Here is a 12656-nt window from a genome sequence, read left to right as displayed (position 1 = left end):
TGTGTGAATGCCCGTGATTTAACGTTGTTTTCTCTCTCTCTCTCTCTCTCTCTCTTTCTTCCTCTCTGCCAGGTTCATTAACGCCAGGAGAAGAATAGTACAGCCCATGATTGACCAATCAAATCGAGCAGGTAAAATATTTAAAAGAACAACCCATACAGTAGAATACACCATTTTTTTTCCCCAGGGTGCCAACACTCTTTCTTAATCCATTCCTGGCATACATATCATGCCTGGAGCACGATTTTTTAAAGGGAGTATCCTACATCCGGCCAAATGAGGGGAGAGAAAAAAAAGAAAACTCCACCCAGCGATTCTCTCCCCTCCCTCTTTTCATCACACTCTCATCTTCCCCATTCCCATTTTCTCAATGGGATGCGCTTGGCAGCGGTGCGAGCCGTTCGCTGATTGACTCTAATTGGAGATTTCCCAATCTAAGTGGAGAGAGAGGTACATTAGCACTCTCTCTGTGAATTGCTAATTGGGCACAAGAGGAGCACCAGAAATGCTAGCAGCAATTCATGAGTTATGTCTCTTGTGTTTTTCTTTTCTTCTTTTTTTTTGGATGTCTACACATATTTTTTTTCTTTTTTATTCTTTTTGGGGTGGGGTAGAGGGGGGGGGGGGGGGGGTGAGAGGTGTTCATGCTGCTGATTTTTCTATTCCCTCAAGCATCACTCTGAATTTTGATGTTATAGTCATTCAGTGCATGTTAGATTTCAAGGCCCCTACTCAACTCACAATGCTTTTGTGTACGTCATGATTTCAGTTCAACAGCAACAATTTATTTCAGGTCATGAAAAATAGCCTCAGGAGGGAAAATGAGTTTTATATGAGTCATTGATCTCTGATGTTCGGACTTGAAGCTTATGTGGGGACAGATTTCCATTCCTTTTAAGCGGATTATGGAAAGCTTCATATTGTAAATTGATAACGCATTGATTTTCCATATCTGTGGTGGTCAGATGACAAAAAGCACTGAAAAATGGACTCATAAACATGCCACTCTGCAATCGAGCAAAGAATCCTGTGGAATTTATGTAGCTACCCTAAGCTGCATTGACTATGGCATTACTAAAAAGAAGCCAAGTCATTTGTCTCGGAGAGGGAAAAAAGCCTTTTTTGTTGATTAGCAAGATCAGTCTCTAGAAAGTCCCCACAAACTGGGTTGGAGATTGTGCAAATCAAGTTATGCAATTACTGAGATGAGATCTGCTCCCAAATGTGGGTGAAACTTGCTACATTTATTGTGCTCTTGTGTGTGATAATAATTGAGCGAATAGGCCTCCAAAAATGTGTGGCAATCAGCAATCTTCCCAAAGACAGCGTGACTAACAGCTTCTCCTAATCTTCAAGCTTTACAGATTACCCAGGATTATACTGTTCTAGTCCTGGAATATGCTGTTTACTAACAGACACCAAAGAGCATTACTTATTCTTCTCTGGCACTAATAATAGATGGTACAAGAAGATACAATTAAACTAATTGATTTATACTGTAGATACAGTGTCATTATAAATGGATCTCCCACTGATACCACTTAAGTAAATCACACATAACAGTCAGTGATTTAGGCCTTTTTGGTTACTGTCTACATGATCAGTGGTAACATAATCTATAGCATGGATTATTATATCTTGATTCTAAGATTATCTGATGACATGACTGCTGATTTGAGTGTTGGTTGGTGTATTGCTGGCCTTGGCAGAGATTCCTCTCTTCCTGTCAAACTGCATGCTTTTCTTTTCTCGTTCAGAGAACAATGCACCTCCTCTGTTCTCTAACGCAACCAATGGATGCGAGTGTGACTTTGAGTGACACTGCCTGTCTGTCTGTCTGTCTCTGTGTGTATGTGTGCGTGCGTGCCTCAGTGCAAGTACATACTGTACGCGTGCTTACATGCCGTGCGCGTCCGTCAGTCATTGCGGTCCATAAACATGAGCACAATGTCTTACAGTATGTTTGGGCTGGAGCTGGGACAATTGCTGATTGTCTGGTATGTCTTCTCTTCTTCTCCCCCTCCTTTTGTGTCCACGTTTTGACTACAATCAGGCTTTCTTCTTGATCCTTCAGTGAGCCAAGGAGCAGCGTACAGTCCGGAGGGCCAGCCGATGGGCAGCTTCGTGCTGGACGGCCAGCAACATATGGGGATCCGGCCAGCTGGTAAGCCGCTCCGTCTCTCCTTACCTCCTCTGTGTCTCTCTCTCTCCCTCCTCCTGCCGTCATGCCTGCTACACCAGTCACCAGTGTTACCCCGCCAGTTAGAACTACTGCCACGACATTGACACCGATCACCCCCACATTTGTAGCATGAGATTGAGTCATCTCTAGCACTGAATAGGTCTACATGACAGCATCATATAAACCCAATACTAACCAGCGAACGTCACAACGATATGCCATTACCCCTCACTATAGACCCCCGCCGCCCTGCATCCAGACTGCCTCCCCTGTCTGCTGCCTGCCTTGCTTGTCTGTCCTCTAACCCATCAAACAAACATGTACCCATGAATCTTTCTCTAACAATACGGGGAAGTTGCAGGCCGCTGTACACGTCATTGCAACTTCTTCTGCCGCCCTCATCGTATTCCACCTAAACCTTACTAACCTCACCCTCTCTCCGTCCCTGGGTCTCTTCTGACCTCCCTTTGTGATTCAAACCTCCTGCTGACCCTTTTCTGGCATTTATCTCCTCTTTCTAGGACCTATGAGTGGAATGGGGATGAATATGGGCATGGATGGGCAATGGCACTACATGTAACCTCCATCTTGTAAAGCAAAACGCAAAGAAAAAGGGGGAAGTAAGTACTGGGCTCTTTTCCTTGGTTTCTTCATACTTGGGGGCTTGTGGGATTTTTTTTTGTACCCTCTCACTCCACCACAACCACCCCTCCTTGCCCCGGCCATAACTTTACAGCAGCACCCCCCCACACACACACACACACACACACACACACACACACACACACACACACACACACACACCAGTGACAGCAACAACTATCTGCTAGCATGCAGGGCCATTTCATCGTAATGTTTTAAAGGAGGGGGGCAGTTGCCCAGAATGAATTGAAGACTTGGGAATAGTGGGAGCCGTCAAAGTTGAGGGGCCTTCTCCTTCTCCCGGCGGTCCTGGAAAAGAGAAGCTGACTTGTGGCGCCAGACAACGGCGATGACAACAGAAGAAGGAGGAGGGGACGAGGCGACCTGGCATGGCGCTCGCGCAAATTTATTTATCACAACAGCGCCATCGCTCTCCCCATCTCCGACAGCCAATGCAAATGTTGGACATTTAGGGAAAAAATAACATCTCCGGGGGAAAGGGGCTGACGGGGAGAAATTAAGCAGGCTCCAGTGAAGCGATAAAGAAGGAGAAGTGAAACTGTCCTCCGAGTGACATAAATCTGTCTGGGGAAGGATTGATGCCCAAATTATCTTATATGCAAAGACGGGAACACCGCAGTACATTACGGTCCCTGGGTGAGATATACGGGCCGTGGGTGACATGACCGATCCCTCACTGCAGGCTGGGTTGGGGGGGGGGGGGGTGTTATGCTGTGTAAAGGGAGAAATAGAGGTGGGGGGGTGGGGGCTGAGGGTGCTGTGTGTTTTGATTATTTTTTACTGGAGGGGAGACGATTTAAGGGGGGCCGGGGCCAGTGACTAGCCTGACATGAGACACACAGACAAGAGCAGGGAGACAGTGAGATAAATTTAATGCGCTGTAGACATTAAGCATGGCTGCATATAAAAGGAAAGGATCACACACACACACACACACACACACACACACACACACACACACACACACACACAGACAGACACAGACGCACATGCACACTCACACACTCACACACACACACACACACACACACACACACACACACACACACACACACACACACACACACACTATCCCTCTCATGCACACATACAGTCCCTGTGCAGCTAAATGGCAGTGGTCTGATTAAGCCGGCCATTCCACCGCCCGCTAGTGCCACAGTGCTGACATTTGAAAAATCAAGACATATCACATCCCAAAGGCAGCAGGACAGAAGAGATTTTATTTAAGACCTAAACTCCTTTGCCCAATGAGGCACAATATAATAACACTTACCTTGATTAAAAGAACCCTTTATATGTAAATGTGGACTGGATTTTCCGAAGGGTCACTGCGGCGATTCTGCCGACAGAGACCATTTCACCCTCTATTCTATTCTATTCTCTTCTCTCTCTCTCTCTCTCTCTCTCTCTCTCTCTCATCCCCCCTGTCTTTGCTAATGGCACCAAGAAGAAAAAAGGAAAAAACGGGAAGCAATGTTCCCTAAAACAGCCACACAGAGACAACATTTGCTCAGGTTGGCTAATTCTTAATATAGGGCTATATAATTTTGAGACTATTTAATTACATAACATACTTTATGCTTCATGACCAATTACATTAATAGCTTAATACAGAGGAATATTATCCTCTCTTGATTTGATTATGCAGCCACACAATATGGTATATTTGGTACTTAATTATGACCAGCCATTGAGCAGGACTGCTGTGCCATAACTGAAGAGAACAGCCAGGCAGGCATGCATGCATGCGGAGAGAGAGAGAGAGAGAGAGAGAGAGAGAGAGAGAGAGAGAGAGAGAGAGAGAGAGAGAGAAGCCTAGTCAGTCCCAAGTTATTGTCTTCAGATGGTTTTACCACTCCTGTTAATAAAGTAGAGAGGGGGGGTCTCAGATCTACTTAATGGAATGACTGCAGCTTACAAGAGTGGAGATTACCAGCTTACAGTGTCAAAAACATCTGCTGGGCCTTTTAACGGGAGCTGCTCCAGGTTATATGGAGGTGAGGGCACCCCTCATACCCCAACACCCGGAATGATTTATTCATTTTATGACCCCGATAGTGGGGTTTTAAGAGACCTGCCCTGACAAACACGTGCATTTCAAATGAACTGACGTGGATGGGGTTTGAGTATTAGAAAATGGCACAGCTTTCAGCCAATGAGATTGGTCATTAATCTTGGCCGCCACTGTCCCTTTTCCCCCCTTTCTCCTTTCTCTACTCCTCCTCCTCTTCCCCTTCACCGGGGCCCTCCAGTGTAATTTCTTAATTGCGGTGTTCTAAGGTGGAGGAATGCAGAGAGTGAGCATGCCTAGTGACCTTGCAGCGACCTCTCCCCTCCTCCGCACAGCGTCTAATACCCCAGGGGTTCACATTACAAAGCGGGCCGGCCCAGGCAGACCCAAACCCAGACCCCAGGCCCCCTGGCTCCAGCAGGACCCCTGCACTCCCCTACCTCTCCCCAGGGTCCAGGCCTCTGGACCAGGCATGTTCCCATACTCCAGTCCCAGGCTCCAGGAGCACCCCCACATCCAAGCCCACCCCTCTCAAAAACACACACGCGCGCACACACACACACACACACACACACACACACACACACACACACACACACACACACACACACACACACACACACACACACACACACACACACACACACACACACACACACACACACACACACACACACAACAAACAGCCCCCTCCTGAAGAGCCCCAGCGGTGGCACTGCTGAGCCAGCACTGTCACAGTCTGAGAGATGCCAACTACCTTGGCCATATGAACCGGGCTTCTAGCCTACTTGGTTGCGTACATACATGCTGGAAATAGCAAATCTACAAGCTCACAAGGCGAGGTGTTGTGAGCTTGTAGATCAGCTATTTTCAGTGCAATACACATGGTATACAAACAAGTATAAATTGGTAGAGCATCATCAGCATATTCCTCTGTCTCTCCATTTCTCTTTCCTCCTCTCTCTCCCTCTCTCCCTCTCTCCTTTTATCTCCCTCGCTTCTCCCATCTCACTGCTGTCTCCTGGCATCTATGTGCTTTAGCTGCTGTCGTCATTATACTCTGCAAAAAAAAAGAAAAAAGAAAAAAGATCCATACTGCCTCACATCTAAGAGCAGCACTTTGTTTTGGTTAAAAGTACTTCTTACCGAGGGGTAGAAAAGAAAAGAAAAAAACAAGCTTTGAACGGCATTCTTAGACTGGCGTGTTGTGATAGTTAACTGAGCGCTAAATTATTTAATAACTTCTTTAAGGGATTCTAAATCAAATATGTTCACAAAGAGGCACCATCCCCATGAGAAAACGCCTATTCAGTTTGTCACTAAATTCAGCAGGGGAATTGACTGTTCCGCTTGTAAAAGTATTAACGCTTCTCCACATCAATGCGGCTGGTGGGTTTTCCTCGCGTCTTCCAGGACTCACAGTGTCTGTGGACGGCGGAGGATCGCTTACCGACCTGAGAAACTGACCACAACACTATTGGGCATTGTAAACCACTCACCAACGCCGAAAATAGTCCGGCGCAATAATGACTCTCTTTGACATGCAGAAACAAAAAAAGCGCTGGAGTCAATGGGATCGTGTCATAAAACCTTCATTGGTCAAGCTGTACAGCAAACTAAATTGAATTGAGACAGTGTTTATGGAGAATGGACCATGCAGGGAGAAACTGCTTTACCATATTGTACTGTGTGAACACTGCCATATAGCCAGTGGTGTAAAGTGACTAGGAAAATGTACTCAAGCACTGTACAATTTTAAGATATTTGTACTTTACTTGAGTATTTCCAATTATTTTACTTCTACTCCACTACATCTCGGATAAAAATATTGTACTTTTGCAAACTTTTGCACTTCTGCACTGCATATAGCTGACTCTCTCTCTCTCTCTCTGTCTCTCTCTCTCTCTCTCTCTCAGGTCTGCCAGGCATGCCAGGAGAGTACGTACCTCAGAGCGGTCCTATGGGCATGAGCATGGCCCCGCCCAGTTACACCCCTCCTCACCAGATGTCCCCTCACCCCTCGCAGCTCCGACACGGACCCCCCCTCCACCCGTACCTGTCCGGACACCCCCACCAACACCACCACCACCACCACCACCCCGCCATGCTGATGCACGGAGGACCCTCCCCGCACCCAGGAATGACCATGTCTGCGCAGAGCCCCCCCTTGCTGACTCCTATTGACAACAGTACTGGAGGACAAGGCCTGGACATCCACGCCCAATAGTTATAAGGGAACTTTTTTTGCTACCAAGATGACAACAGCAGCTACTATGAGAAAAGAGGAAAAAGATAAATAAACAAACAGCAACCCAACACAATAAAAATGCTATTTTGAGACTATTTTTCAAGAATGAAAAACAAACCCTTTTGACCAGAATTAGACACTAAAACACTAAAGAAACAGAATTCCAGATGAGCTGTGATGATTTTTTTTAAAGACTTGTCAATTTTGTTACTTTCATCCAAACGGAGGACCAAGCTGGCAAGAACACTTTGTAACGTCTTGAGCTTTTGGTAAAAGATCAACGGAGGACGTTGATTGACGTTCACGTGTGCAAAGGAATGGACAAATGCACACGTATGCACACTCAGACACAGACACACACACACACACACACACACACACACACACACGCAAGAAAAAACAGACACACTCTCGCCCTCTCACGCACACTTTCATAAACATGTTCAGTATACACTTTCATGTGACGCGCTCCAACGCTCCTAAAATAAAACTTCACTCTGGAAGAAGAAAAAAAAAAAGTCAAAAAGACTCCAAGAGTTATAACTACTGTAGTATAAAAAAAGTATAGATAACTAAGTTAAAACTTTGTGCATTTTTTTTTCCGTTGAACACACGATTTATGTTTTCCTGAGCTAGTTCTAGAATTAAAAGGTTAACCCTTTCTCGCTCTCTCTCACACTGTGTGTGCTCCAACCTGGAGGAGAAAACTGTCCCGGCAGCACAGCACTATAAGAGAAAAAAATAAACAAGAAGATGGAACATCTAAAAAAAAGCAACACACACGCGCATGCGCACGCGCGTGCACACACACGCACACCCGCACGCACACGCACACGCACACGCACACACACACACACACACACACACACACACACACACACACACACACACAAAAGGCTCCAAACGACAGAGGGCAATCAGGTCCTGTCCCCCCGTAAGAGCAGGGCATGACGGGGAAAAGGCTGCTAAATGACACCGGATCTCTCCAGAAGATTCAGTCTGAACATTATGTCATGCCCCTGTTTTTTCTCTCTCTCTCTCTTTTGGTTCATGAATGAATGTTGCCCTGTAGGTTTTAACGGGAAAAAAATCTTAGTTTGAATTGCCCAAGCACTGGATTGTGTTGGTTTTATACATTTTTATTTTAATATTATTATTATTATTTTTTTTTGTATCCTGGACTCTCATTTGTAAGAGCCTATTGAAGGAAGCTTAAATAGTGGAAAAGCAACATCCCACAGCGCTTCTTTGTCTACGGATCAACATTACTTGCCAATAAGGACAATACTGACACAATAGTTGATTCTGTGGCGCTGGAGAAGCAATTGATGGTTGATGCACCAAAAAACCTAAAACAAAAAAGGTGGAAAAAACAACAAAAATAAAAAACTTTAAAAAAAAAAGAAGAAAAAAAAATACAAAACAAAACTTAAATTATGAACTCAATGCTTTTAGGGGGGTGGGAAAGCTGAGAGAGTATTGTAACAAAACTTCGTACAGAGTTCAGTCTATTAATTGTTTCATGTTAGATATTCAATGTGTTTACCTCAATTGAAAAAGAATGTTTTTGCTAGTTTCAGATCTGCTGTGGCATTGATATTGTATGTCCATGAATTCCTTCCTTTTTCAGCACGTGTTCCTCACTAGATAAGATGCCGTCTCCCTTAAGCTTTGTCAAAAATACATTAAATACTTGTATGAGGACTGTGACGTAATGTTTAAAAGGTGTTCAGTCACAAATGCTGTAATAAATATTTCATTTTTGATTTTTGTTAGATTTTTGTGTGATTAACTGTGTTATAAACAAACTATGCCCAGTTTTTCCAGTAATAGTTATATAATAATTTGCTATTATTATTATTGTTGCTGTTGTTGTTATTGTTATTATTATTCAGAAACAATCATATATCCCCCGTTTGAAATTTCAATTTGTGTACACAGCATCATAAAACTAAAACAATTAGGTTCCTATTTTCTACACTCCATTCAGAAAGACCTGTTTAATCTCAGCTGCCCAATGCTCTCTAAAATGACAATTATAAATTGTGGTTGAAATATATTTTGCCATTGCAATCCATTCAGGCAAACCAGTGTCCTCCAAGTGATAAATAACTCTCTAATGGCAATGAGGAGCACAGACATGTGGCATATAGGCATGTTTATACTTTTGAATTGAAACATCCATTTGTACACAACATAAGAAACAAATTAATCTCAACTCAATCTTAGACCAAAACATTAGCTGCAAATAATAGTATAGATCTATCCCTATAGGTGCAATGGCTGTCCCTATAATATAATATAATAATAGTATAGATCTATCCCTATAGGTGCAATGGCTGTCCCTATAATATAATAAAATAATAGTATAGATCTATCCCTATAGGTGCAATGTCTGTCCCTATAGTATAAGTAAGAGCCATGATTGGCCATGTTATACAGCTATCTGTCGCTCTGCAGCGACGCCTGTCGGCGTAATCCGGCACGACCACGCATGGCTTCTCAAGCTATCTTTTTGATAGGCTATCTCTTTGCCTGTTTGCCTGCGGCCATCGAAGACACAGCCTAGCCTTAAACCAGAAATGACAACACCACTTTGCCTGAAATATTCTCTTTTACTTTTACTGTGTTGGCCTCATGTCTTGCCATATTTTTTCATAGCGGGCACTGAAAAATAATCGGTTTCTTGTTATAGTCATTATTATTTTTAGATCAAGGTACGTATTAATTAATAATTAGGCTACGGAAAATAATACTAGTATAATAATAATAATTATTATTATAATAATACATGTTTTGTTTTATTATTTCCGCTAAAATGGTGCACCATAAATGTTGTGTGTGTAGACCTAATGTAATGTCCTTCAACTAATGCATTTGAGGTCTATGTTCTTCAGTGCTATAGTACGGAGCTATATATATCCTTTTTTTATAAAGCTGTTTATTGTAGCGGTGGCTTGCTGGAAGGACATAGCCTAGCCTATACTTCACGTTTTCTTCAGCAAAGCAAGCCGTGATGCTTTATTTATTTATTTATTAGGTTAGTATATAGGCCTTTCATTCACACATTTCTGAGGAGGAAAAATATTAATTTGTAAATGAAATTGGTTTGGACCGTATTTACTTTTATTTCCAATTTTAATTCACATAACAATTTATATGTTCGTCAGAATCCCACAAATGACAAATCACATGACGATTTGCATAATTTTTTATACTCATTTTGTTTTAGGCTATACCTCCACTATAGATGTGACACACTTATGGTGTTTGAGGCACAATTGAGCGCTTTGATTTAAATACTCCAATGAAAATATTTCAGTTTTTCAGGTGAATAACCAAATTGATCGTTTGTTTTCTTTCGTTTTTTTGTCTTACAATTCCGTACCGTTAATTTGATTCATTTCGCTTAAATGTTATGCTGTTATCTATAGGCTTTTAGGTCTTTCATTTTTGGCCAATATAAATTATTGTGCAAGTAAGGCCCAAAACCCTTCACATAATAATGTCATTTTCTACCCCCTCCTCTTGTGTTCCAAAACAAACAAAAAAAGAAAGAAAAAGAAAAAACGTATGTCGCGTGGTTCCATTAGTTAGGTCAGAAAAGTGTTTATTTCTTATGTGCGTGGTTATTGATAACCAGCTTGCTCACCCTGTCAGCTACCATTCCAAATCTTAGGTTTTTTTTTTTTAATACATCATTCTATTATATGTGGATGAAACGGAAGGAAGAAGCGCCCGTTTTGTGCGGAGATTATCAGATGAAAAAGAGAGAAAACGCAAGGATTATATTGTGGACGAGGACGGGAGAGGGGTGGATGGTGTGGGGGGATTTTAATATTAATAGTTTTTTTTTTTCTTTTCTTTCTCCCTTTCCGATGAGACAGAAGGTAGATTGCCTCTGCTGCTTTCCTTTGCCGATTCGGTGTGACAGGGATGATGGATGATCTAGCCGAGCTAAACAACTCCTCCCCTTCATCTCCTCCCTGTCAAAGCCAGTTCGGGTTCTGCTGCAGGAATAAAATAAGGAATATTCCCTCTGCACCGTCCGCCGCTGCTGCACAATGCAGCCTGCTCTCCTGTATAGGAGCTATAGCCCCCTCTTCCTCGTGCAGTGTGCAACAATATTAAATGTCCACATATTGTTTGTGTGTGTGTGTGTGTGTGTGTGTGTGTGTGTGTGTGTGTGTGTGTGTGTGTGTGTGTGTGTGTGTGTGTGCGCGTGCGCGCGCGGAGACAGTGAAAGAGAGGCAAGATGTTAATAACGCTTATGATGATATGATCGCTCCCTTCTTCTGAAGAGCATCTGGTAAAGTAGGCTATTCGATCTGCAGACAGAGAGAGAGAGAGAGAGAGAGAGAGAGAGAGAGAGAGAGAGAGAGAGAGAGAGAGAGAGAAGAGAGACATTCTGCATACTATATACTTTTAGATGCATATGCTGGCTGGCTTTGGAACAATGTTTTTTTTAATTTATTATTCCTATATTTTCTTTGGAAATGCTGATTTGGATATAGTGGTCATTAAAACGTGCGAGTATACATGAGGGGGGTTTGCGTGTCCTTCGGTTTGCAGCTGGCTCTGCCCAAATGGCTTGCTTTGGGGGACCGCTCTTTCTTTTTTTTTCTTTTTTAAAACGCGTTGTTGTCCTGCGTGTGTGTGTGTGTGTGTGTGTGTGTGTGTGTGTGTGTGTGCGCGCGCGTGCATCTCCTCGGTGGTTTTGTGTGCGCGGCGTTGCCCTCCTTTTTTACATTTCAGCAGTTTTCTCTCCTCTTGCCATAAGGTGTTTCTATGACTACGTTCTGTAGGCCTGTGTGTGTGAGCGGGTCAGAGGCGGGGGTCCCTGGGAGAAAAGGCTGCATTTGGGTGATCATTTATCAATGTCAACCGCATAATGATTCTCCCTGCAGTCCCCTATTGATGAGGATAATTACATTAGCTCAGAGTGACTGATCAATAAAGCCCAGGGAAAATGGTTTATTATAGCACCGCCGAAAAGGCTTTCTGTGGGGAGGGGGGCTTGCTGTTGTTTTATTTTATAAAACTGGGCAGGGGGAGAGTAACGGTGCCCGAGTGGAGAAAGATAATCGAGTCAGAAGCAAAACTTCATTTTGACGTGGCTTTCGTTTAATGATTTTGCTGTTGCTCGGACTATAGACTTCTTGTTTTTCCCTCCATAGCTCTATATTGTAGGATATTTATTATTGAATTATGGGTCATATATGATTTAAAGTGGTCTAGATTTAAAGATGTTTTTTATTCAGTGAAATTGTTATGTGTGTATAGAGAAACATATGTGTTGCTGCACATATTCAGAAACGTGTAGGTTTTTAGGTTTTAGGTCTTAAGATAATATAAACATATATACATTTTGTCTTTGCATATAGTGACAATGATTGTGGAATAGCACCATGCAGTCTTACAGGAATGTGGTTCAATAAATAAATAGACAACCCAGTAAGAAGCCGACAGAAAAAAAGTGAGGCACGATATATTTTTTTAAGTATAGCCTAGCCTCTTTTTTTCTTCTTCTCCACATTTTCCCATGTGAAAAA

At 43.0% G+C, this 12656-nt stretch overlaps 1 protein-coding gene across 6 annotated transcripts in view; it reads left to right on the top strand.

Moving 5' to 3' along the window:
- Positions 1 to 8870, top strand: part of meis2a (Meis homeobox 2a) — a 101001-nt gene extending 92131 nt beyond the window's left edge. For 3 of the 6 annotated variants that reach the window (XM_080783510.1, XM_080783508.1, XM_080783509.1), the window contains 3 exons: positions 73 to 131; positions 2054 to 2164; positions 6773 to 8870. In XM_080783510.1, the coding sequence (XP_080639636.1) occupies positions 73 to 131; positions 2054 to 2164; positions 6773 to 7083 (481 nt within the window). In that variant the 3' untranslated portion in view covers positions 7084 to 8870. Of the gene's footprint in view, positions 1 to 72; positions 132 to 2053; positions 2165 to 2703; positions 2803 to 6772 lie in introns of all 6 variants that reach the window. The other 3 variants (XM_080783513.1, XM_080783512.1, XM_080783511.1) reach the window with 3 other exon arrangements.
- Positions 8871 to 12656: the final 3786 nt, after the last annotated feature.

This window comes from Protomyctophum bolini, assembly GCF_963924005.1.
Source record: "Protomyctophum bolini genome assembly, chromosome: 15".
NCBI classification, from domain to species: Eukaryota; Metazoa; Chordata; class Actinopteri; order Myctophiformes; family Myctophidae; genus Protomyctophum; species Protomyctophum bolini.
The sequence above is the reverse complement of the archived record's forward strand: the minus strand, read 5'-3'. Positions and strand labels throughout refer to the sequence as shown.